The 25,272-nt window shown below is 43.1% G+C and overlaps 1 protein-coding gene across 9 annotated transcripts in view; it reads right to left on the bottom strand.

The window, feature by feature from the left end:
* The window catches only part of APBB2 (amyloid beta precursor protein binding family B member 2), a 395,114-nt gene that overhangs the window by 22,779 nt on the left and 347,063 nt on the right, over window positions 1-25,272 (bottom strand). The window contains exon 1 of one of the 9 annotated variants that reach the window (XM_036908555.2): window positions 17,115-17,258. The exons of 7 other annotated variants lie outside the window; for them this stretch is intronic. Coding sequence is in view for 1 of the 2 variants with exons in the window: in XM_036908546.2 (XP_036764441.2) it covers window positions 5,061-5,116 (56 nt within the window). In the remaining variant the exon portion in view is untranslated. Of the gene's footprint in view, window positions 1-5,060; window positions 5,211-17,114; window positions 17,259-25,272 lie in introns of those variants that run through there. One more of the 9 variants, XM_036908546.2, reaches the window with a different exon arrangement.

A 25,272-nucleotide genomic window follows, 5' to 3' on the forward strand; every position in this document is an offset into this window, starting at 1 on the left:
AGCTCAAAACTGGGGAGCAGTAGGGGTGGGAACGGGGAGCAGATGAGTGTGTGGAGAATGAGAACAGACAAAACAAGGCCTAGACCTGGAGGAAGAGAGGCACTTAAAGGCCTATGTCTGTTTGGGGTGGAGGTGAAAGCCCAGGCCGGGCTGGTTGCATGGACATCGGAGAGAGGGTTCCAGGAGATGTCTCCAGGGCAGCAGGGGCTCAGCAGAGGAGACAGGCTCTTCAGGCTTAGTGACAGGGAGGTCTGTGGTCTTCTCCCTGGAGACATTAGCTTGCTTCCCAGCTTTAGGAGACTGAGAAGAGTAAGAGTTAAAAGAACACAGTACATCTGCCACTTTTTTTTTCTTTAACTTCTGACCCTGGACCTTTCCAAATATGCACAAAGGTAGAGATGACAGTCAACGAACTCCCGTGTCCCATCACCCAACTTCAACAGTGACCAGGATGTAACCCAGCTCAGCCTGTCAAAGAGACTTTTTCCAATCAGTGTTATGGTCCTAAAAGACCTTATGATCATGTGTAAGAACAATTTAACACTTTTATGAGCTTCTTGTATTCTGAAGAGGACAGAATTGCTTTACATTAAACAAGCCTCCACAGCTACAGCATTCCTCCTCCCGGACTGTGCGAAGCCAGGTAGGCTGAGGACGCAGCTCCCTGGGGGCTCACAGAGTGCGAAGCCAACTTGGCACAGCAGCCAGTCCCATGCAAGTGACTCTGGGAGGTGCGACATAATGAATCATAAGAAATACACATTTGGTCATTCATATGGCCAAATATGTATTTCCTAGGTATATTTGGTCTTCATCTACAGTTGCTGAAAACACTGCAGAGTCTTAAAGGTGAAACGGGTGTCTTGTCATGTTGTTGGGAGACTTTTGGACCCCCACCCAAGGGCAGGGGCTGGCCTTTAAATCAGCCAATGTTTAATAATTTAGTTAATCATGACTATGCAATGAAGCCCTCACAAAATCCCCTGAGAAGCACTTACTGATCTCTTGGATCCTGCTTCTCAGTCGGAGAGAGCTTGCACGCTTGGGGAACCAGATGCCTCTAATGTGCCATGGAGGATAGAAGCTCCTTTATTTGGGACATTGCCCTGTGTATCTCTTCATCTGGCTGTTAATTTGAATTCTTTATGGTATCCTTTATTAAACTGGTAAAGGTAAGTGTTTTCCTGAGTTCTGTGAGCCGCTCTAGCAAATTAATCGAACCTAAGGGGGAGGTCATGGGAACGTCCAATCTGTAGCCTGTAGAACTGCCTGGGGCTTCCGACTGGTGCCTGGAGTCGGGGGTGGAGGGCAGTCTTGTAGGATGGAGTCCTTAACCTGGGGAATACGGTGCTGTCTCCAGACAGCATCAGAATCAAGTTCTTAGACACCCTGCTGGTGTTCGAGAATTGCTTGGTGGTATGTACGGGGAAACCCCCTCCACATACTTACACACATTGGAATTGGGTCCAGGAGCCCAAACGGAGTCATATCATATCACTATTACTGCTGTGTATAATACGGTTGTTGTTGTATATGAAAACACATAGCAGGAGGAAAGAGCACCAGGTGCCACGGGGTGTCACACAGCCAGGCAGGCCCTGCAGTGGCTCTGATGCTGCGTGAGGGTGTGGGTCAACCTGCTGCAGGGACATATTAGAAGCCCTCAGCGGCTCTCGGGCCGCCACTCCTCAGAGCCTCCAGTGGCCCTGGGGGTGCAGCCACCTGGCTTCCATAGCACCAACCGTGTCCTATGTCAGCTGAGATGGACTCAGAGGGGCTTCTAGACCAGCCCCAGTTGACCAGGTAGCCCAGTAGCCATGCACCCTCCAAGGCCTCAGTGTGCTCCTTTAAATCCACAGAGCTGGCCCACATAATCTCCAAGGCCCAGTCAGACACAGCTCCCATTTTCCCCACTTCTTCTAGGTGCTGTCTGACACTCAGCAGCAAAGACCTTCTTTGACCTTTGCTCCATTTACAACACTGGACTAGGAGCCAGTTGCTAAAAGAGGTGCTGGTGAGATCCCCCACAGCCCAAACACAGAGCTCCACCCTATTTATTTCTTGCAGTCATGGGTATCACTGTGTTTCTTAAATAAGCCAGGAAGTGGAAGGGTTATAGCTGTAGCTGCTTGTGTCTCTTCCTTAAACTGTAGCAGAAGCAAGTACCAGGAATCAACTACCTTTTGCCATTTTTTCACTGAGCTCTTGTGTTTCTAACTCTGTTCCTGTCCTTTTACTGTTCTCCTTAGTAAGTATTCCCAGAGTTACCAGCCTCAAATTCTGCCAGGGAAAAAAAAATGTCAGTACTTCTTATAGACATCTTACATGACAGCCTCAAATTTCTTAATGGCAAAGAAAAAGGATAAAAATTCTTTTTATTGTTCTCAGTTGAACAGCATTTTAATCTCCCTGTAGGGGCTTAATCCATCTTTATGGAAGGAATGAATAAATGATTCCTTATTCAAATGGATTCTATTAAAACAAGGCTAAGACAGAACTACTCACCCTTTCCCTAAATTTCTCTCCCACAACTCTCTTCTGTAAACAGAATTTGCTTATGTGTTTCTGTCTCCTTGAAAGGAAGGTAAGAGGCATCTACAGACCTGTGGTTACCCAGGCTAACGTTTCAAAGTCCCGTCTACAGCAGCTGGGCCAGGTGGTACTTACAGTATTTCAGTGGTATGAAATCTCATTTACTTAATGACTCAGTTTGTTCCATTGCTGGAACACTCCCAGTAACCAATATGTATATATATATTTTCCAAATGATGAACTGAAACTTGCCTCTCTGCAACTTTTGCTTATGGGATTGAGCTTTGCTTTCTGGAGCAGCCCAGAATGAACTGACCCTGTCTGCCACATAATTGCCCAGACTTGTCTGGCAGTAACTCTCTCTCCTCTTTTCTATTAAACTGCCTTCCATCCAGTCTCACCAAAACTTTTCTGCTAGCATTCCTTACCAAGCCTCCCATATCTGTTAACACCTTTCACATAACACATGTCTGCTTAGGTCAGATACATGTTGTTTGATTCAGGGAATTTGTGAAGGCTGGCACATGAGAGGCATTCAATTAACGGTTGCTATTACTGCAAGTGAGGAAAAAGAAGTCAAAGGAAAATCCCCCTTTGAAATACTGTCCTCTGATTCATGAGGGAGGGATGTTTTAATAAATATTCACATTCATATGAATATATTAAAACTTCCTGAAATGTACTTTCCTCCCAGCTTATTTTTTTGTAGAAGCTATAACCCACCAGAGTTGTTACTACTGCAGATGAAGGGCCCCATCTGCAAATAAGGACGAATAGCAGCAAAGAGATTTGATCTGAAATCCACATTTCTAGTCTTTATGACAAAGGGCTCTCTCTCTGTTCTACCTGCACAGGGCCTGGAGGGTGAGTTCTGTTCCCGACTCCCAGCTCTCCTTTGCCTAATTGATCTTATTTTCTGATTGTATTTTGACTATCTTGTTTTGGGGGTGGGAGAAGGGAAGAGGGAGAAAGGGGATGAGAAATGTCATCTTCTAGAAGGCTGATCCAGAAGGTGAGACACACACAACTCTGTTTTTTTAAATTTTATCCAGCAGCACACGTACCATATGTGGCTATCACTAACTTCACAAAATTCATGCTCTAGCTTAGTAAACTCAGCATTCTTTCTCCTTTGCAAGCTTAAAAACATACTGGGTTCAAAGATACTAAGTTACTGGGATGCCCTCTAAGAAAAGGGTCATCCCAGCAACTCTCCACCTGGGTGTAAATCCTTCACCAGGCACTTTCATGAGACACTTAGGCTGTATAAAGAGAGATTTGAAATTTTACCAGCTGCAATCAATCTACATGGCTTGGGTTGACCAGAATTTGTAGTCCTCTCCAGAACATTCTTGCTATCAAAATTCAGAGCAACCACTTCCCAGTGAAAAGAACACAATAATACAGGAGGCAGGAACTAGAAAACGTCTGGAAATATTCTCATCACTGGCTCAGACAGGACTTGTTGTTGCTTTAGATGAGGGAGCTCATATCCAAATGTACAGCCTTCATTCTCCAGAACCTTCCACCACCCCCAGAGGCCAGGGCCTCTCTCAGTCAAGTCCGCAAATTCTTCTAATCACATCCTCTGGGAGACTGACTGTGGACCTGCTACCACCAGTCTACGGGGTCTCCCTCGCCCTGCTCACCACTGAGCCCTGGCAGCAGCTCATCCCAGGGGAAGGAAACAGCCACCAGCTGGAGATGGCTCGGCCCCAACCAGGCAGGACTGACTAAGATGGGCTCCAACACAAAAAGGTGATTACCTACGTCTCTTCACTTTGTCAAGCAGTAACCACAGTCACTCTTCCAAGGAGAAAGATGCCAAAGCTTTCTTCTTTCATCAATAATGAGCTTTCATTAAGTGACCGAGCTGTGGAATAGTAGAGCTTAAAGCCCGAATCAGCCAAATGGGCAGGCTGGCATTCAGAGCACTGGAAATGCACATATCGAGGTGTAAATGCCTTTCACTTCAGAGTTCTATGCTTTTCATGGTTATGTCCTTCTGGATGTGGGAAGGGAGGAGAGGCAGGCCATGTATTTTGGTTAATAATCAAGACTGAAATTGAGTCAGTCCTTTGGCTATTAGCCTAGAACCAAACCTCACTGATGAAACTCTAGAGAATATATAACATAAGCAAATTCTGATATTAATTCTTCAAGAAGCATGAAAAGCCTCCTTATACAACATGGACATCACCTAAGTATTTCTATTACATTTATTCCCTAGCATGCTGATTAGACTTCTCTTAGCCATTAGTGAGGGCAGCCAACTTCCTGTTACCCTTCCTCATTCTGGCAGCATCTTCCCCAAACAGGGTCAAACGCAAAAGGGTATCACCCAGATGCAAATCCATGCTCTGCTTTAAATGTGAGGCACAGTAACAATGGTAAAAGGTTAAACAGAACAAAATTCTGCCTTTCAAAGACAACGAAGGCTGTATGGATGGCAATACAGCATGAAGAAAGCAAATGAGCTTTGCCAGACGCATAAGACACCACGGAGGGAAGTGCAAGCGGTTGGTTACCTCTCTCTGAGTCCGGGAAGGCATGAGGGAACAGAGGAGAAACAACACGTTAGCATTCACACGGCATCCGGTAAATAAAACAGTCCTGTTACCAGCAGCTCGGAGTGCTAACATCCCATCTTACTTCTCAACTTTGCTGCAATTAATAGCCATTCGGCGCTTATTTTAGCTGAACTCTATCACACAGTATTTTGAGCCACGTTACGATGAAGCCAAGAGATGCCAGCTGAGTTTAGAGGCAACATATCAACCGGGGGAGGTAATCAGGCTTAAAATATCACAAATACGGGAAACCGTTTACAGTAAATGCTGGCAGAGCACTTATCTTCATTTTCCAGCTCCACCTGCTCCCAATGAAGAACATAGGAAACAATGACACGGGAACAGCCTTACCTGTTTTACTAACATTTCTGATATTCTCTAAACAGAGCTACAAACACCATAATCCAGGTGCTTTCAGTGAAATGCACCACAAAAGCAAAGAGAGCAGGTCAAGGGCAGAGGTGGGACATGGAGGGCCAGAAATGAAAGCTCGAAGGGTGGAGAATGGAGATGTGTTGGGGATGAAGAGAGGAGAGGAACATGGAGAGGAGCTGAGAGCAATTTGGCGTTTGGGACCAGATGCTCTAAGTTCCATTCCCAGAGCTGCCCTGAGCCACGGGTGACCCTAATGAAGCCACTTTACCTCCTCACCCAGAGTGCTCACCATCCCTTCTGGGTCTTGTCACAGCCAATTTGAAAGGGCAGAAACCCCAAGTCAGTCACAAGCCTGCATCAAACACAAAGCAACTGGGCTGAAGAGGCAGGGGACTCTGGTGAACAAGGGAAAGGAAGAGACCCAAGTTTTGCAGAAACCTGCTCTTTCAGGTGGCCTGTGGCCAAGATCATGGAGCAGCCCACAGGATTTTGCAGAGACAAGAGCTAAAAATCATGGTGCGAAACAGCAAGCGGGCCTGATTTTGTGAGTGGAAAGGCAGATTTGTACATCCTCAGACCCAACAGTGATCATGACTTACTATTCTGTGGGGAAAAGCAACCAAGCAAGTAATCCAAATTGAAGATACATGGTCTCATATGAAAAACAACAAAGGCTGAATGTGTATTTTAACATATGCAGAACAGAAAATCTGGAAAAACATAACATCCAAACTATCAACTGTTACCTGGAGGGGGGATTCTGGAGGATTTTACTGAATATATTTGTTTGACTATTATACAATAAGCATATGTGGCCTTTGTAATACAAATATGTGAATGTCTACCTCAGTATTTGAGGGGAACCCCTGTGGTGAGCATGCCCTAAGGCACAGGTAAGGACACTGTCACGAGTGTGGCCACACAGTAGCACTCCCCACAACAAGCCTTTATTGAACTCTGGCTCTTTGTTGTCCTAACAGCAACAGGACAAGGAAAATATTCCTGCTCTAACCAATAGAAAAAAAAATGGAAAATATAAATAAGAGAGGTTGAGGAACCTGATAAAGGTCACACAGCTAGTACATAGTGAAGTCAGGGTTTGATTGTAGGTTTGCAGGACTCTCTAACTCTAGTCTTCTTAGGATGCATCAATGATGGGCACCCCACACTTCATCCCAGTCCTGCAGAACCATCTTACAGTTTCTCTCCCAAATGACCCAGAAGGTTGCCAGGCACAGGTGTTCAGGAGGGGCAAAGGGTATGGCAAGAATCTGGGCTTTTAGATGAACAGAGGGACCTCCCTCTCTTTCCTCGATCTATGAACGAACATTTGTAGGGGGAAAAGGTGGCTGCAAATTCCTAAGAGAGGCCATTTAGGTTGAATAAGTAGACAGAGCTGTGTTCAAGTCCTGCTGGTAGCCACATTCCCTCAGGTGTGGTACTTCTCTTTTTCTCAGACTGCCTCTGTGGGCCAGGCACACTGTTTACATCAGTGAAAAGGAGACAAAGACACCCACTCAGGGTAATCATGGGAATTCAATGAGATGGTGCGTGTAAAAGAGTACCTGGCATATAACAAGTGCAATAAACTGTGTCATTATCGTTACTATCACTGAGTCACACGATGGTTTTACGTCTCAGCTGGCTCATGCTGGGCACCATTTGAGATGAAATGCCTCTCATGGAAGGGAGTTTGACTTGAGGTCCTCTCCCTAGACTTGCTGGGCATCATTTGCCACAGAATGAAGGGAGGTCACCTCTGGCTCCTGTCTCTCTGTACTGGCTCAGCTCCATGATCAACATTAGTCTTTGCAGACAATTTAGATCAACAGCAAAAGATCCAAAGACCTGGGTTCTAGTCCCAATTTGAGTTAACATTGGGCAAGTCTCATAATCTTTCCGGTCTTGGTTGCTCATCCCAGATGACATGGTCTAGGAATCGCCCAGTGCTCATGTCATTATCAGAAAAGGATTTGTTAAATGCTTTGACTCCTACTACAAAGAATGAGCATGTAGCATTTCTTTGATTAGATTTTGACTTATAGCAAATACTTTTAATTTTTTATTCTTAACAAAAAGCCTATGCCTAGTGTATGGCAAAAACTTTGCCCAATAACCTTAAATCTAGAAACCTGAGAATACAATCTATTTCTTTTCATTATTATTGGAGTCTTGGATATTTTAAATCAGAGCCATTACTAGTGATTCACTCAAGGAAGCAACATTGATACATGTAAACCCAGTTTTTCCCTCAAGGCAACTCAGAAAAATGACACTGTAAATTTTTAACAAGGTTAATTCTTCAAGGGTTAATAGACAGGGCTAGATTTAAATGTTCAAGTAAAAATCATCCATAAACAGGGACTTCAGAGATTTTTGAAATGTCATTCAAACAATCCAGAAGAGTCACAGTGGCAGCTGCTCCACCGATTTGACACCTTATAAATTTGCGAGGGGAAAAGCATTAGCCCAAAGCTGGGCTTCTGCATGAGACACACCAATTCTGAGAGTGGAGAAGGCTAAATTTAGAGTCAGCCACAAGCTTACTCGCTCCTTGCTGTACAAGATGCCAGTGAGAAGAATTAAAACCTAGCATTAATTCCACACCAGCCACACACCCAAGCCTGCCTCATCAGCATGCTCGTGGTGGCTGTTTTTGGGAAAATGAATGTGGGAGCAATTGGCAATGTTTACATTAAAATAAGCCTGAAATAAGAGAACTACTTGGCAGGTGTAACTAGGCATCCACATGAATAGGAAATTCCTCAAAATAAATAGCACACCAGAATGGCAACATCTCTGCCAGCTTTCTGGAAGAGGGCACATCTCCTATTCCCCGGCAGAGCCACCTACTTCACATGCAATGCACAACCTCCTACTTTTCACAAACTGAGCACGTAAAGCAAAGACTTGCCAGTATGCTTCCTGCTCCATCTTTGCAGCTCTTTGCTTCATGCTACTTTCTGATGCTTGTCTTTCATCACTGGGGGTGTCTTTTGAACCTTCTGAACATCAGCACAGACCAGCATTATCTATCTACATGACAATGAAGTTAAAACTTGAAAACTTTGTGTCATGAAAATTCTCACACCAACTCCTGCACTTGACAGTTTTTTTCTTTGAGCTTCAAGTTTTCTTCATTTTTTTGGCCCCTGACATTTGTTAGCCATTTGCCCTTGTTCAAGGCTCTCAATCTCTTAGTTCTTTAGTTGTCTCATCTGCGAAATGGGAGTGATGGGGTGCTCGCTTCCTGAGCGTGCTGTGAATGCTAAGCAGTGCGGTAACCGACTGGGAGTGAGAATTGGGAGGTCCGCCACGAGGAATGTTCCTAACCTGTTTTGGATCATGTTTTGGAACCTGATGAAAAAATTCCAGAAAGAAATGTGTTCAAACCCCACAATATACTCTTTGCGGGGAAGGTTCAATGAACCCTGAGGCCCATTCACAGACTCCTTTAGAATCCATACCCTGCAGGTGAAAGATCTCTGAACTGAATTCTGACTTTATGCAAATTTCCCATCTGGAGTATGGTGTGTTTCAGAGAATTCAGTTCAAGAAGGGTTTTCTGTCTTTTCCCAGGACCAAACAGTGACAGAAACAACTAATCTCTGACAAGTGTACTTTTCTTTGCAAAGCTAGTTCCCTTCCCATCTCACCGCTCCTGCCCGCTAGCAACCCACAGCCTGTGAACTTTTAACTGGAAGCTCAGCTCTAAGACATGGGAGGTAGAGTTCCAAGAGGAGTTAAGTGTGAAGCTGAGGATCTAAAGTAGTTTAAGCTTATTGAAATTCAAGGCACATTCTTCCAAACAAAGGACTTTTTCATGCCTCTGGAGAGAAGACACAATAGTAACTAGTCAGCTTACTAATGAAGGGGAAAAGGATATTGGAGAGCAACCAGGCAAATTTTTTTTTTTAGTCCATCTTGGAAAAGAAGAATTAAACAGTTGGGCTACATTACAGTTAGAGAAAAACAACCACCTTGCGTCTCTCGATATCTGAGTGAAAAGAGGATACACACACAGTTTACACTGAGTTCTCACTGAGTGAGAACTCATGCCATATTACACTTTAAGGGTATAAAGTTTAGGGCATAATCTAAGGATAAAATAATGTAAATTATAACCAAGTTGTAAAACCATGGGCTGGCTTTCTCCCTGAAAGCAGAGATGGTAAAACACAAACAAATATGCTTGATACCCAGAAGGCTCCTCCTGACAAGGTACAGGACTGTGTGAAATTTAAAATTCATATTAAAATTTTTTTTATGCTTGGATTGGAGAAGGGAAAGTGACAGCTGTCCACATTGGGAAAGTGATCCATGCAAGATGTGCCACAAAGGCACAAAGCACCAACAAGATGTAGACAAGAATCCTAGTTAAGGCCACAGTGGGCCTGTGGATGAATTCACAACTCCTCCTACCCGACCCTGCAGGGAAGAGAGGTAGCCTCGGCTCTCTGCCCTGTATTTGTCCCTACTGGATTTTCAGTTCCAGCACTACTGGACCTGGTAACAAAAATCAAGTGCTGTGATTGGTCTAAATAACTTTCCCAGACAGAGGATGCTTCTGTCCTTTCCACAGCAGCCACTTAACACTGCTGCTCTCCTGCTTCTGATCCCCATCTATCTCTGACTCCACTTCCTGCCTCGCCCACACTCCTGGGCTCCAGCCACACTCCCATCTTTTTTTTTTTTTTTAATGCTTAGTTTGGTTTTTTTTTTCCCTGTTTTTTTTGCTTCGTTTTCTTTTTTCTTTTTTTCCTTTGGTATCATTAATACACAAGTACATGAGCAACACTGTGGTTACTAGATTCCCCCCATTATCAAGTCCCCACCACATACCCCATTGCAGTCACTGTCCATCAGCGTAGTAAGATGCTAAAGAGTCACTACTTGGCTTCTCTGTGCTATAGGCCACACTCCCATCTTTTGTTCCCAAGTACACACACCTCTTCCTGCCTTGGCACCTCTGCGCTCCCTTCTGCTGCCTGGATCACTGATTCCCCAGGTCTCCAGTGGAGGTCTCCTTTCTGCCATCACCTCTGTAAGACTCCTCGGCAGCACCCCGGCACTGCCGGCACATGCAGCCATCTACACGTACCCTGCTTACTTGTTTAGTGTCTGTCCTTCTCTCTCACAAAGGAGCAAAAGCCATGCGAGTGGGAACCTTTCTGCCTTCCTCACTCACCACTGTGAGTAAGTGTTCAGCCACTACTGCCTGGGACAAGGTAGGTAATTAGTAAATACTTTTGAATGCCTGAATAACCAGAAAGGGTGAACAGTGCCCCCCTTATTCCTGATCCCTAAGAGAATGACGCTGTGAATATTAGGGAGTTGGCTGGATTTCTCTTTCTCCTGCTACTGTTGATCACAGAAGGCACTTTAAAAATGATGTTAGTTCATGTTCTCTTTTCATGTCACCTGAAACAATGTTAATAAAACATATATTTCATCTGAATGGACAGAAAGTGAGCTCTGAGAAGATTATCAATCTCTTGTGACTCTGTTTGAAGGCGAATCATCTAATCATTTCCAGCATAAACAATGTTTCCAGAGCCCCTAACTAGATTCCTTCTTCAGAATTATCTGTCTAAAAACAGCTCCTCTGCTCCTGAAGAAATCAATACATAAATTCCCCTTGTATATTGATTTCTATCAAGATTTACCACCTCCCCAGATCATTTTCTTTATAATTATACTCTTAAGAGAAATAAACCTTCGTGTACCATTTAGGGAAAAGACCCCAGACAACGCATTGCCATGCACACTGCGGCAGAGGGGGTATGAAATGCTCCACTGTGAGGCATCCCACGGCACCCTGAGGCGCCCTCACCAGAGACAGGAGTTAGTTCACTTCTTGATGCCATTTTGGAAGAATACTCCCACATCTTTCCTCTTCAGTAGGTTACTTTTCATATGCAGCTAGGCTTGTTGTTCCAGCACCTTTTTCATTTTCCATCAGATATGATAATAAATCTTTAAAAAAACAAAAACCAAAATCCCATCGTGGTAGCTCCCTGTTTTTACTGTCTGAAGAAGTTCAAGCGTGGGACTGGGATGTCTGCATAATGGCTTCCCATAGAAGTACTCTGCTTCTATGGAATTCTGAGAAGGGTCAGAAGGGACTAGGGCTTTCTCCAGGAACTCCTTTTGGAGAAGGTCAGGCTTCAGTACGTTACTTCTCATACGCAGCTAGGCTTGACCTTCTCCAGGAATTATTTTTGGAGACTGATTTCCAGAATAGCACAAAGCTGGCCAAAGTGACCAAACCATCTTACATTCAAAGAACTGGGTCCCTATTTCGATGGTCACTGTGGATTCCAGTTGGGTCCTTTAAATCTGGGGTTGAAAACTATGGCTCCAGAATCATAGACCACCTGACCCCTGCCTGTTTTTATAAACAAAGTGTCACTGGAAAACAGAGCAATACCCATTTGTTCCCTATTGTCTATGGCTCTTTTCGTGCTACAGTGACAGAGCCTCAGTAGTTGCAACAGAGACCACGTAGCCCACAAAGCCCAAGATATTTAATATCCGGCTGTTTACAGAAAAAGTGCCGAACCCTGCTTAGGGACAACCTGATTCAAGATGCAACTTACTACGTGGAACAAACATCGACAACAGAACCAGCTAAATAATTTGTGGAGCCCAGTGCAAAATGAAAGTGGGAGGTCTCATGTGAAAAAATTATTAAGAATTTCAAGATACTAACAACAGAGCAGTAAACCAAGCATACATGAAACCTGTGTGACTGGTTGAGATGCTGGAATACTCCTTGTTCTAGGTGACAAGACTCCAGGACCAGCGAGAAACTGTTTAACCCAGTTGCAGGAATAAGAGCTATTCCAATTTGCAACTTCTTTAGAAACAAAAACCTTTTGCTCAACTGAAATCTTACATGGACATCCCACAGGAAAACCAGAATCAATGTGGAACCCTCTGTCCCAACCATTTTATTTCAAAAAGGTCACTAGCAGGCTATGAATGGCATTTGTAATATTTTTCTTAGAATGTTTTTTTTGGAGGGGCACCTGGGGGGCTGGGAGAGAAAAATAAAAAAAACACAACACACTAGACTGCTTGAGAACAGCATGTTCATGTAACCTGGCAAACAGATGTATGCTGTGACTTGACAGAATCAGGCCAAATCAGCCCTAATGTCAACTGTGCTCTCTGCAGCTGCTTTCCCTCTGTCATAATTATTTAAACTGTCATAATTTATTCATCCCCAGACAAGCTTACATATTCTAGGGTAACTAGTCCAGGCTTTCAGATCAGAAGGGTTGACAGCCCTAGTCACGTCTGACTCTTCTCATCTACCTACACTTCTGACTATAGAAGGAGTCTTTTCTTCATCAATTTTTTTTTTCAAAACCAAACCAAAGTTGGTTTCAAAACGAAAGTTTACTGACACAGACACTGTGAACCTGCAAGTTCATAAATCTGAAGTTAGGAGGAAGGTACAAAAAAATCCCATCAGAAACCAAATATGTCATTCCTCTACTTTACAGATACAAGGAAAAAATGGCTTTCCAGCTCACAAATGCTCAGTGAATTTCCTGCAAAGTTACTAAGGAATCTTTTCAAAAAAAATAATCGTATATATATATATATATATATATATATATATATATGTATGTATGTATGTATATTTATATTTATGTATTTATTTTTTTATCTTTTATTTTTTTATTTTTTATTAAGGTGTCATTGATATACAATCACATGAGCAACATTGTGGCTATTACATACCCCCATTATCACATCCCCACCACATACCCCATCACAGTCACTGTCCATCAGCATAGTACGATGCTACTGAGTCACTACTTGTCTTCTCTGTGCTATACTTCCTTCCCCATGACCCCCCTACATACACTTTCTGATTTGAAATACATGAGACAAAATTTTATTTATGATAATATATCAGAATCACAGAGAATGTTGCATGTTAAATACATTAACTTCAAATGCAATTATCAATAGTTTCTTCTAAAACTGGGAGCAAAGGTAGAGTAATTCCACATGAGTTAAAACTTAAACCAGTCTTCTTTCTTACTTCGATCCTTTATTTTAATGACAGAACAAAGGAAATGATCAAAGGTCTGATTACCAGTTGAGAAAGATAGTTAGAGCAATGAATGGTGAAATGTCTTGGAGAAATAGCCAAATGCACAGCACTCCATGGGTATGCATGCTCATCCACACTGGAGAATTAAAAATATTAAGTCAAAGTCTTGATACAGCATAAATTGAAAGTGAGTTGTTTCAAAATAGCAGTAGACTCATAGACACAGAGAAGGGTCTAATGGTTACCAAGGGGAAGGGGTTGGGGTAGGGGAAAGGGGAATGGGGATAAAGGGCCACAATAATTTGCAGCCACAATATAAGTTGGTCATGGAATGGTAGTACAGCACAGAAAATACAGTTAATGATTCTGCAACATCTTACTACGTTGATAGATAGTGACCTCACTAGAGGGGGTGAGGATTTAACAATACGGGTAACTGTTGAACCACTCTGTTGTATATTTGAAACCAACATAAAAGACTGTATATCAACAATACTTAAATAAAAAAAACAACTGAGTTCCTCCATTGCTCCATTGCTAAACAACTTATATTTCCATTAATATGTATTTCCAGCAGGCACAAACACTGAATCTAAAAATCCAGGTGTGGTCCTAGATAACTCCTCTGCCTGCAGTCTTCTATATTCAATCCTGCCCATTCAATCTCTACAACCCACTTCTCTCCATCCCTTCTGCCACTGCTTTGATTCTTCCTGGACTAGGACTTGCTAACTGATCCCCAGCTTCCACTTCTGCCCCAACATCTACTCCCTAAGAGTAGGCACTGAGATCTTTTTTAATGGAATAAATGAGATCATAGCACTCTGTTGGTTACCACCCTTCAAAGACTTCTCACAGCATTAAAAAGAAAACCCAAATCCTCAACCGTAGCCACAAAGCCCTGTATGATCTTGTCCCCACCTACCTCTTATACCCAAGTGCATACTTGCTGCCGGATCCAGCCATGCTGGCCTCCTCTCAGATCCTACTTGACTCCCCACAAACCTGACTTATTCTCAGTCTTTAAGCTCAGCTCATATGTCACCTCCCAGGAAGGCTGCCCCTTTTCCCACTGATCTATACTCTGTTGCATTGTGCTGGTGACCATCTTCACGGTCCTTACAGCCTCGACCATCATGCCTCCTGAACTGTTTTTCTGGCTTACCTCTTACCTCTTTGAACCCTGTCTCATTCCCTCATGTACACCTCACAAGATGCCTGACATGTAGCAGATGTTCCACATCTGCTGCACAGCAAATTAACCTATAGATTATGAATATCAAGTACATGTGATGGTCATAGTTAAACCCTAAATGTAGAAATTAAAATATTTTCATCTGTATTCATTTATATGCCCATTTGACAACTCGATTGTTTATAAAGCATCCCATGCTAGGTACTATGTTAGGACCAGGAGAATCCAAAGGTCTAAGAATTTTTCAAAAATGTTATATTCTTTATTTAACATGGGCAATTAGAAGAGAGCAAATTACATTACTATTTAGTATGTTTTCATGTGACCCTAGGGATTTGTGGAAGTTTGGAAACCCAGAAAAGAAAGATGTTTATGCCATCAGTACACTCCCTAAAATCCTAGGTCTTTGAACCTAGGATTCAACTCTTCACACTTGGGAGACTGTGGACAGATGTGAAACTTTGCAGTGTCAGTGGCACAGACTGAAATTCATTTCCCTGAGAAGCTGTTCAGAATGAAAATTGTTGAGGTGAGACCTGGAAACTGCATGACTGACAGTTTTTGAAACAGACTAGAATTACCGCACTGAAATAAACAATGCCATTGTTCAAACTCTTTTAGAACTCAGCTTCTGGCCCTCCTTGCAGTCACAGACTGTTTTTAAGAGGTATCCCTGAACAAGGGAAGCAGGTTCAAGAAGACCAACTCCAGGGCACAAAAATCCACTACTCTAATATTTCCACCCATTGGAACAGAGGAGACTGGGGCCCCACCTGTGTGTGCCTCCAGCCCTGCGCTGAGCCGACCTCCAGGGCAGCAGCTGGCAGCAACAGCCTCCTGGCTCACCTCAGTGTCATTCACACTGCTTCCCAGCTACGCTCCAGTTCAGAGGACTTGGCCCCATACCAGCACAGTGTGAGCTCCAAAAAAGCAGGCGTACTTGTTGCATTTCCCATTTAATCACTAGTGGGCATGCCCAGTACATAGCAGGTAAATACTTGTTAAATAAATTATCATCATTGTTCAAAAGCTAGGACTAGCTACAATGACAGAACTCATAAATGTACCAGCTGTCAGAAGGTGGAAATCCTGACCAACAGCACACAGCCCATGCCTTTGCTCAGCTCACGGCTGAGCCAAGAACCACTGCACCCTCTTGAACAAAGCTTTGTGGATAATCTTTTGCCCATTAAGCTTTGTATTCACTTTTCATTTTGGACAACAGAGCCCACCAATAACTTTTACAAAATTAGAGGCAAAATTTGTACATATGGACTTAGGGCTGTTTTCTTCACAGAACATTGCACTTCTAACTTCTTGGGAAAGAGCTTAAGACAACTAACAATTTCTTTCACAAAGCAAATAACAACCAAAGGAAGTAGCAGAGATCTGAACTTTGGGAAGAAAACTTACAAACTGCTTTTGTGTCAGAGACTGGCTGGAGGAAGGACTGACTGCCCAGTGGTTTAAGAAAACCACAAAGAGAATATCAGGAAAACAGGCGGTAGAACCCGCCATTCAGGACACAAGTTAAAGCCAGGCTGCAGCTGCAGTTATAAAAAGAAAGAAAAAGATTAATGGGATTGTCTGCTCCTCGCCTTCTCCCACCCAAGGCAGTAATGAAGATTCACAGCCACACATTAATTAGGGAATCGATAGACGTGCCTGGTTACAATATTGATAAAGGGAACCAGATAACAGAAAAGACACAGATTCCCTTGGAATCCAATCAAGTGTTATATGCAATATTTAACTCATATGTTTTCCTTTTCAAAAAAATTCCTTTTTCATGCTAAGAGGAGGCCCGTGATAAGCTGACTGCTTTTCTACATTTTGGGAATTTGAGACATTTTCTCACATGGAAGTCACACTGATATTCTAAATCATATAACTAAAATTATTTAGAAATCCACTGTCTTTCTACACCAAAGGATATTGCTTTTAATCCAAACTGGATTACCAAGATCCTGCAATTATTTTTCACTCCTCCTATAGACAGGAAAACATAAATGGGATTCATCAGAAGGCATGTGAGATGAATGCACTCATTTACTCAATAATAACACTGGCCACAACAGAAATGCCCGATGCAGACCATCCAAACAGCCATCCACTGAGCAGCTACCTGCTGAGGTCAGTTGGCACCCAACGACTCCTGCATCCTCCAGGATCCGCACCCCCTTCATACCATCCTCACCCTGCTCTCCTGCCAGGCGGAAAGACCCGTCCGCCGCCCTTCCAGCGGCCCGGGCCAGCACCTCACTGAGCGCGGACTCCCGAGCAGGGGACGCAGCCTTTGTCCCGCCCCGCTGTCACCGCGAGCGAGCGAGCGAGCTCAGGTTCCTCCCCCGGTAGTCACCTCCGCACACACCTGCAGACAAAGGCGCGCTGCCCCCTCGCTCGCTCCTCCCGGTGGCCTTCCGGGCGGCTCCGGGGCTGGGTAGGGATGCCGCTCTCCGTGCTGGGACGAGGCCAGCAGCAGCCGCACCAGCCGACCCGGGGCTCTTGTCTTAAGTTGAAGCGAACGATAGCCGCGCCTCCCCGCGCCGGGCCCGCCCGCCGCCGCCGCTCATTGGCTGCTGGGGAGACGCGTGGGCCGCTGCCCGCGCGCCCAGCCGGGTGCGGCGCTCCCGCCAGGTGCTTCCGCCAGGTGACTCCGCCAGCTGCTCCAGGGCCTGTCCCAGGGCGGGCAAAGACAGGGGTGGAATACGCCCATCGCCAGCGTACTCCCTTACTACGACGAACATACCCCTTTTTGGACTCCCAGGGCTTGACTTGGAATGTTCCTTCTAATCCCACCGAACCTCTTTAGAAAGTTGATGCCGTGGACCCGGTTTCGGGTTTCTCATAGACCCTGCCTGATGCGTGCTGGGACGGGTGGGCTTGGGATGGGGGCGAGGAGTACTGCAAAGCACAGCCAGAAAGCCTTGGCAATGTCAAGACAAAGCAGAAGCAAACTGTGGTTTGGTAAATCGGGAAGCAAGTTTTGAACTGAGCTAAAAGGTAGTTTTCACAGGTTCCCTTCCAATTTACACGAAGCACCAAACAGTAGTACACCCTGACAGACCTTTCTGATCTCGGCTTCTCTTAAGTCACCTTCTGTTTACTGCTAACTTGAAGCCAAGATGATGCTAGCATCCCAACATTGTCGTCTCCAGCTGAGCAGCCCCTGCCACCTTCCAAAACAGGGAAGCAAAAAAAAGAGTTCACCGGGCTAAGTGCCCGCATTTTAAATAAGAGTGCTGGCCAACCCCTGGCCGAAATAGAATTTGAAAGGAAAATCCAAGGTCTCTTACAGTATGTATTCTGTGTGCACTCAAAGTGATTCCTCTTTCTAATTGTTTCTAGGCAAGAATAAGTTATTTGACAGAGCAATTAAAGTTAAATAGTAAGGAGACAACAGCCATGTTTTTGGCTGTATTCAAACCATTCACTTCTTTTAGAGGAAAAGGAATAGAAAAAACAATATGCATGGAAGATCAAGGAGATGTAACTAGAGATCTGGTACTGGGAACTCTCTTTTGAATGTTCATGTTTTAAAAGAGAACTAAACATCTACTTGTTTGCTCACCATTTAGTAAGCTCTTCCTAGGTGCCAGGCTCTGTGCGGACAATTTTATATTATGTTTTTCTGGTTAGTAGTTGTCTTTCAAGGGGGCCATGATTTAACTCACAGTGTATCTGAATCTATGACAGGAATACCCCAGTTATTTAGAAGAGTCATTCACAATGAACTGCTCTGGCAACCACAGTTGTTTGGAACACAAGCCAAACTGGAGGTGAGGGTAAGTTTGAGGCTTAGGGTTCAAGCAGCCAGAATAGACACCACCAAGTCCCAAGACATGAACTAAGTTCACAGGATTTAACTGTCACCCCTGCAGAGGCTGCCTGTCCTTCCTTATACACAGTTCTAGTGAGTTTGGTTATCTGACACTCAGCCTATAGCAGCGCAGAAGCAGAAAGTCAGACGGAGCTGCCAGATGCCCACAGGTGACGGCTGAGTCTGCTGGCAGGGAAGTCATGCTTGACAAGTCCTGCTAACTCAACTTCCCACCGCTCTCTCAAACTCGTGCCCCTTTCTCCAACTCCATGGCCACCACCCTAGTTCCAGCCACCTAGTTCTCTCACTGGGATAGTTGTAATAGTCTTCTAACACTCCCTGTTTCCACTCCTGTCCAGGACCGGCTATTCTCACAGCATCCACACATGTGTCCCTTTAAAAAATAAGTCACGAATCTGAGCGTCCATGGTTCTGCTTTAAAACCACATAGTGGCTTCCCATTGACTGGAGATACAGTCCATAGTCACTTCCTGGGTCTCTTAGGCCATCCAGGATCTGGTCCTTACTTCTCTCTCTAGTTGACACTGCAATCACCATTCCCCCTTTCTCTCTGCTTCAGCCTCATCTTTTCCTTCCAGTTTCTGGAACATGCCCAGCTGCTTCCCACCTCATAGCCTTCACACTATCTGTTCCCTCTTCCTGAAATGCTCTTCAATGCACTGCTCACCTGGCTAATCCTTTCATCCTTTATAACTCAGTCCACTTCCTCGGGAATATCCTCCTAACTGGCTGTACTGGCTACCTCATCCCCACAAGCATCCCAGATTTTTCCTTCATAGTCCTCGTTTCCTTCACTTTAAGGTGAATTTTATAAACTTCTTTACTACACTTACCAACTTTTTATGGTGTCTGATTTTGTTCCTGTATGGGAAAGAATTCAACCGTAGCCAAAGAGGTTTGGCCTTGGCGCTCAGCTTCTGGAGGTAAATCGCTCAGACCATGGAACGTCATCCCTAATAGGAGTGTTTTTGTTCACCTGTGGTTCTTGGCTCTCACTAGGTAGCCTAATAATGTGATTTAGGGTAGGAGTTTTGGGTCATTCGGCTTCAGTTCTACCTCTGGAGGGGCTAAAGACTGAGATCAGCTATGTGGGCCATCAACCATGCTATATGATGGAGTCCTAATAAAAAATTATGGACACTAGGACTCTGATGAACTTCTCTAGCTGGTACTACTCTGTGCATAGTATCACACATCAGTGCTGGGGAAGTTATGCTGTCCATGACTCCACCAGGAGAGGGAAACGGAAGCTCCACGTTTGGAAATTCCCTGGACTCTGCCCTATATACCTCTCCCCTTGGCTGATTTTCATTTGTATCCTTTAGCTGTAATAAACCGTAACTGTGAGTATAACAGCTTGCAGTGAGTTCTCAAGTCCTACTAATGAATTATCAAACCTGAGAGTGGTCTTGTGGACGATACCCCATTGTATTTTCTACAGCAAGCATATTTCCTGACACACAGTAAAGTGCTTAATATACTTCATAATGATCAAATTTAACAGATTAATATTTTTCTATAGGTACTTTTAAAATGAGCATGTAATGCCTTTACAGTTTCAAGAATAAATTTCCATTTTGCTAACTCCTATTTCTGAGTCAAGGGCCAGAACAAATGTCCCCTCTACCACGAAGCCTCCTCCTCCACAGCGCTTGTCATGCTTGGCTTTGTGTTCTCTGACCCAGTACTCTGCTTTCAGAGCAGTTAGTGGCATTGAAACATCTGTTTCTACAAAGGACTGATGTCAGAGCAACTCTGAATCCCTAGCATTGTGTGCTGTCCTTACACAGAGCAGGTACGCAAGAGGTGTTTGTAGATTGAAGGTAATTTTTTAAAAGGTTTGGTTTATAAAAGATAGGTTCAATTATCTGTGAAATTCTGGTACATATTATAGCTCATTCCCTGAAAAACAAGATAGCTGTTACTGTAGTAACAGTGTTATAATGGTGTTCTACTCTATTCTTTTTTTCTTTCTAAAAATAAAAATGGTCTTCAAAATTATTATCCACTTTAAAACCCTGACATGCTCTACATTAAAATATAGAAGATCACCAAACTTTTAAAAGTCATCTGATTCCCTAATTAGAATGAAATAGTACATTATTTACATAATGCATTAAGAAAATAAAAAAAATCCACCACTAATCTTTCCTTTCCTCTGTACAAACCTAATTGAAAATTCAACCAGCACACCAGTAACCTAAGATGTCCCCAGGTAGCACAGGAAAATCAATTTTATTCTCTTCAGACCTGCATTTAAACTGGATAACAACAGCTATAATGTGCAACAGCCATAATCTAATTTCGATTTGTTTGAAAAGATGAGTATAAACATTAAACAAGAAAGTCGCAGGACTGTCATAACAGTGTTCACCCTGTTAACTCATTATAGAACAAAGCATTTTACTTTGCTCCTAGAAAACATGTTTTACAGAAAATGTATAAATGTGAATTTGAACAATCCTTAAATACCATCCACAAAGTCCCTTATATTGCCTCACCCAAAGATAAAAGCAGCTTTGAACCTGGAGGCTAAGGGAAACTTTGAATGACTCCTTGTATATATGAGATTGTATTTAAACATCCCTTTGTATCGGACCGCACAACTGCCAAGGATATGAAAGCAGCGCCTAGATCAGTGGATCTCAAATTATAATGTGCATAATAATCATTAAAGTGAAGATATCAGGGCTTACCCCAACAGTGTAATTCAGTAGGGCTGGACCCCTTGCTCTTTGAACATAAGCACCTGAAGGATTCAGAGGCAGGCAGCCTGTGGACTGCACATTGAGAGACTTGTTTCCTGAAGGAAGTCCAAGGACATAGATAATGACAACAGATAATGCAATGCTGTGGTTCTTCTGTGTCTCCCAGCAAACTCTCAGTTCCTGGAAGCTAAACTGTTGCTTATTTCATTTTGTATCTTTGGCACCCAGCTCAGCACTGAGCACTTACTAAATACAGTTCAGTTGTAGCAAAGCAGCATGCAGCCACATTCAATCTACATAAGCAACAGGAGAATTCACCAGGGATGCATTTCTGAGGGTCACGCATGATCCTAACAAGGTTATCTACAGAGCAGGTGGCATGTTTAGGCATGACATTGACCTAGATCAGAGCCTTTAAACTTCAACATGCAAATGTGTCCTCTGGGGATATGGTAAAAGGCTGACTGACTCAGTAGAGTCAGTAGAGTCTGGGGTGGGGTCTGCACTTCTAGAGACCTCCCAGGAAATGCTGATGATTTGCTCCGGGAGGCTCCACCTAACTGGCAAGAACCCTAACGCAAATTAGCCAAACAATGGCCACATAAACAAACACCAAAAAGAACGCAAACTCAGATCTACAATGAACTGGGAACTGGAAAGCCAGTAAATTGTAGACCAAGGGAAATAATTCCCAAGTTAGTTTACAGGCCTGTGTACCTGACAGTTGCTCCTGAAGGAACCCGTAACGTGCAGTTGTAGAAGAAAATCTCTACAGCCCAACACATCAGATATGGCAGAAGCTTTGCCTGCACTCACATAAAAGGATGCAACTTCCACTCTCAGAGACCTCAAGGTTTTACCATAGTTTCTCTTCAACTCATCTCTAACAGAAATTTTGGGGAAAAAAATTCTCCCACCCAATGGTCTGTAATCTTCCTGTTCTGCCTGTTAAAACAAGGACTATTTAAAACAAATGTGTACAACAAAAATCTTTGTAAGTGGAAGACATTTCCAAGCCCTTGGTAGGGAGCACAGTTCATTTTCTTTATGCGATATTCAGCAGACAGAACCTTCCCCTAGACCAAAGACAGTGGGCAATTCCCTGGCATTGACTGTACTGTAGAGATTTGACTTAACCCTCCTCCCTCCATCTCACCCCATTGTTCACATGTTTCCACCTGCCAGGTGGTAGGAGGTGAGCATAAATCATTACCCTCTACGATTCAGAATCCTAATAGGAACAGCACAACACTCAATTCTTAAAATATGTCTGCTCATATCCCCCTCTTCAACCCTCCAGCTTGCTCTCTCTAGCAAGCAGAATTGCAGGGATGTGCAGAAGCCATGAAAGCATGAGGGTGAAGACAAAGCCAGGCTGTCCTCATGCCCACTCAGGAATGAAAATGGAGGGCCAAGCTTAGATTGATCCTAAATCCATGGTTGGGAAGGAGAGGGCAGGCATAAGAGGGCAGGAGCTGGCAGAGTGGAGCAAAGAGAAGTTCTTGGGATAAATTGTATTTTTCCCTCACCTCTAGCCCACCACTTTTCTGGTTTCTGTCCCTATAGTTTTGCCTTTCCCCAAATGTCATATAAATGGAACCATATTATACATAGCTTCTGAATCTTGCTTCTTTCACTGAGCATAACTGTTGAGTGTATCAGTTGGTTCATTCCCTTTTACTGCTGAGAATTTCATTGTATGGATGTACCATAGTTTGTTTATCCATCTACCAGATGATGGATATTTGTATCGTTTACAGTTTGGGGCCATTATGAATAACAACAAAGCAAACAATCCAGTTTTTTAAGTGGGCAAAAAATTTAGACAGACACTTCAGAAAAGAAGATACAGGGTTTCATAAAGACGTGGAAGATGCTCAAAATCATTAGACAAAGGCAGATTAAAACCACTATAAGTTAACATTTTAGAATGTTAGAAGAAGAACAACAAAACCCACAAGCAGGAACCTGACAATACCAAGTGCTGGTGAGGGTACTAACCGGCTGGAACTCTCTTATACTGCTGGTAGGAATGGCAGACTTCAAAACATGGTTCAGCAGTTTCTGTCAAGCTATACATACCATTACTATACAATGCAGCAACCTCATTCCTAGGCACTTACCCAAAAGAAGTGGAAACTTATATTTACACAAAAAGCGATATGCAAATATTTATAGCAACTTTATTTGTGATTCATGATTAACGTTCCTTCTAAGATGTCCAGGCAACTATCTTTTGCTGGGTTTATAACAGTTTTCCAATGTTTACAAACCTGAGCATATCAGTGATCTGTAAAAAAGAATCAGAAGATTACAGAATGGAACCACTTAATGTCTTGGTGGTCACAAAACTCCATTCTCAGGACCTTACTGTTGAGGCTGAATACCAGAGCTTAAGCAGGAGTTCACCCAGTTCCTACACCTCCAGCACCAGGAATCAGAAAAAGCAAAAGCTGGTGTTTTGACTCTTATCTGGTCTAAACCTTGACTCCCTTCCTCTCCCCACTTTGCCTTCCCTATGCCCCTTAGGTGCCCTCATTCCCCAAAGAGATATCAGCTATGTCAGAGGTCTATGGAAAGGAGATAAAATTTGCCAGCATTTTGATCCTTCAATGCTAACTTTAAATAAAACAGCATTTATAACCACTAGTATTCATTTTCTCTTCATGCTCAACTGGAAGCTCCTAATTATGAAGGACAGTAGCATTCTGGATAAATTTTGGTACATAATCTAGCATAGCTGCTCTTGTTTTTTGTAAGTAGAGCTTTATTGGAAGACAGTCACATCCATTCATTTATATCTTGTTATTTACACAGTTACTGTTGCCAAACAGTGGCAGAGTTAAGTACTTAAGGCAGAGACAGAATGATGTGCAAAATCTAAAAAATTTAGTCTGGTCTTTTACAGATAAAGTGTGCTGACTCTTGAGCTAGAATAATGGCTCTTTAGTCATTCAATTAATATGAACTGTTAGTGTACTATCTGTGTAGCATTGTATAACTACTAATTACTAGCATTTTCTATTTTCAGATATGAACAAATGTTACTTCATATCTGTCATTTCATTACCCCATTGGCCCTATTAACTTTGCAATTATTATTACCATCTCCTTTGTACAGACAAAATAGCCCCAAGAGAATGACTGAATGTATTTATAAGAGATGAAGCCATAACTTGAGCCTGTCTCATTCTTCAAATCGCCTGCTCATCATTAAAAAAAAAAAAAATTGAAAACATAATAAATAAAATTAAATACAGCACACATAGCAAGCTGATCACTTAGTGGGTGAGCTAAGGTGAACTTGGATTTTCATCTGCCTAAATGCTCCATTGAGCTCATTCAATTAAGTTCTACGGAATTTTCACAGATGAGACTTCTCTTGTGAGATGTCCCCACCCACCCTTATTTCTGGCACTTAGAGATTGTTTAGCCTACAGAAAACTTCTGTTACAAACTGTATTCCTTTCACATATTAGTCAATTTTACTAGAGGTGATTCTGATTTTATGGGAAATACAGTTTGGATAATTTCTCAGGCCTTCCTTAAGAAAAAGAATATAAAAATATCTTCCACTTGCAAATTTTACAAAACCCTTGTGAACTCTTTGCTAGGCTCCCTCCCAGGGCATCACAAGGAACCCTAAATTTTAAGCTTAATTATCATAATAGTAAATCCTCCTCAGTGTATTATCTTTCCCCCTTAATGGAAACTCAGGTATTCCAAATTGAGTTCCCCAAATAAAGGATAGAGCCTTCTGGCTAAACAGACTGATGAGCAGATCTGCCCCCTCCATCACTTTCTCTTAAAGCTACAAGACTGAAAGCATTTATGCCTATTCTCAGCGAATTCTCTCTTCAGCCTAGAGCAGTGGTTTTCAAAGTGTGGCTCACAGATAAAACCTGCAACCTTTTTAAAATACAAGTCCTCAGGCCCTTCTCCACATATTCTGAATCAGAAACTCTGAGGATGGGACTCAG

This window comes from Manis pentadactyla, chromosome 5, assembly GCF_030020395.1.
Source record: "Manis pentadactyla isolate mManPen7 chromosome 5, mManPen7.hap1, whole genome shotgun sequence".
Lineage (NCBI taxonomy): Eukaryota > Metazoa > Chordata > Mammalia > Pholidota > Manidae > Manis > Manis pentadactyla.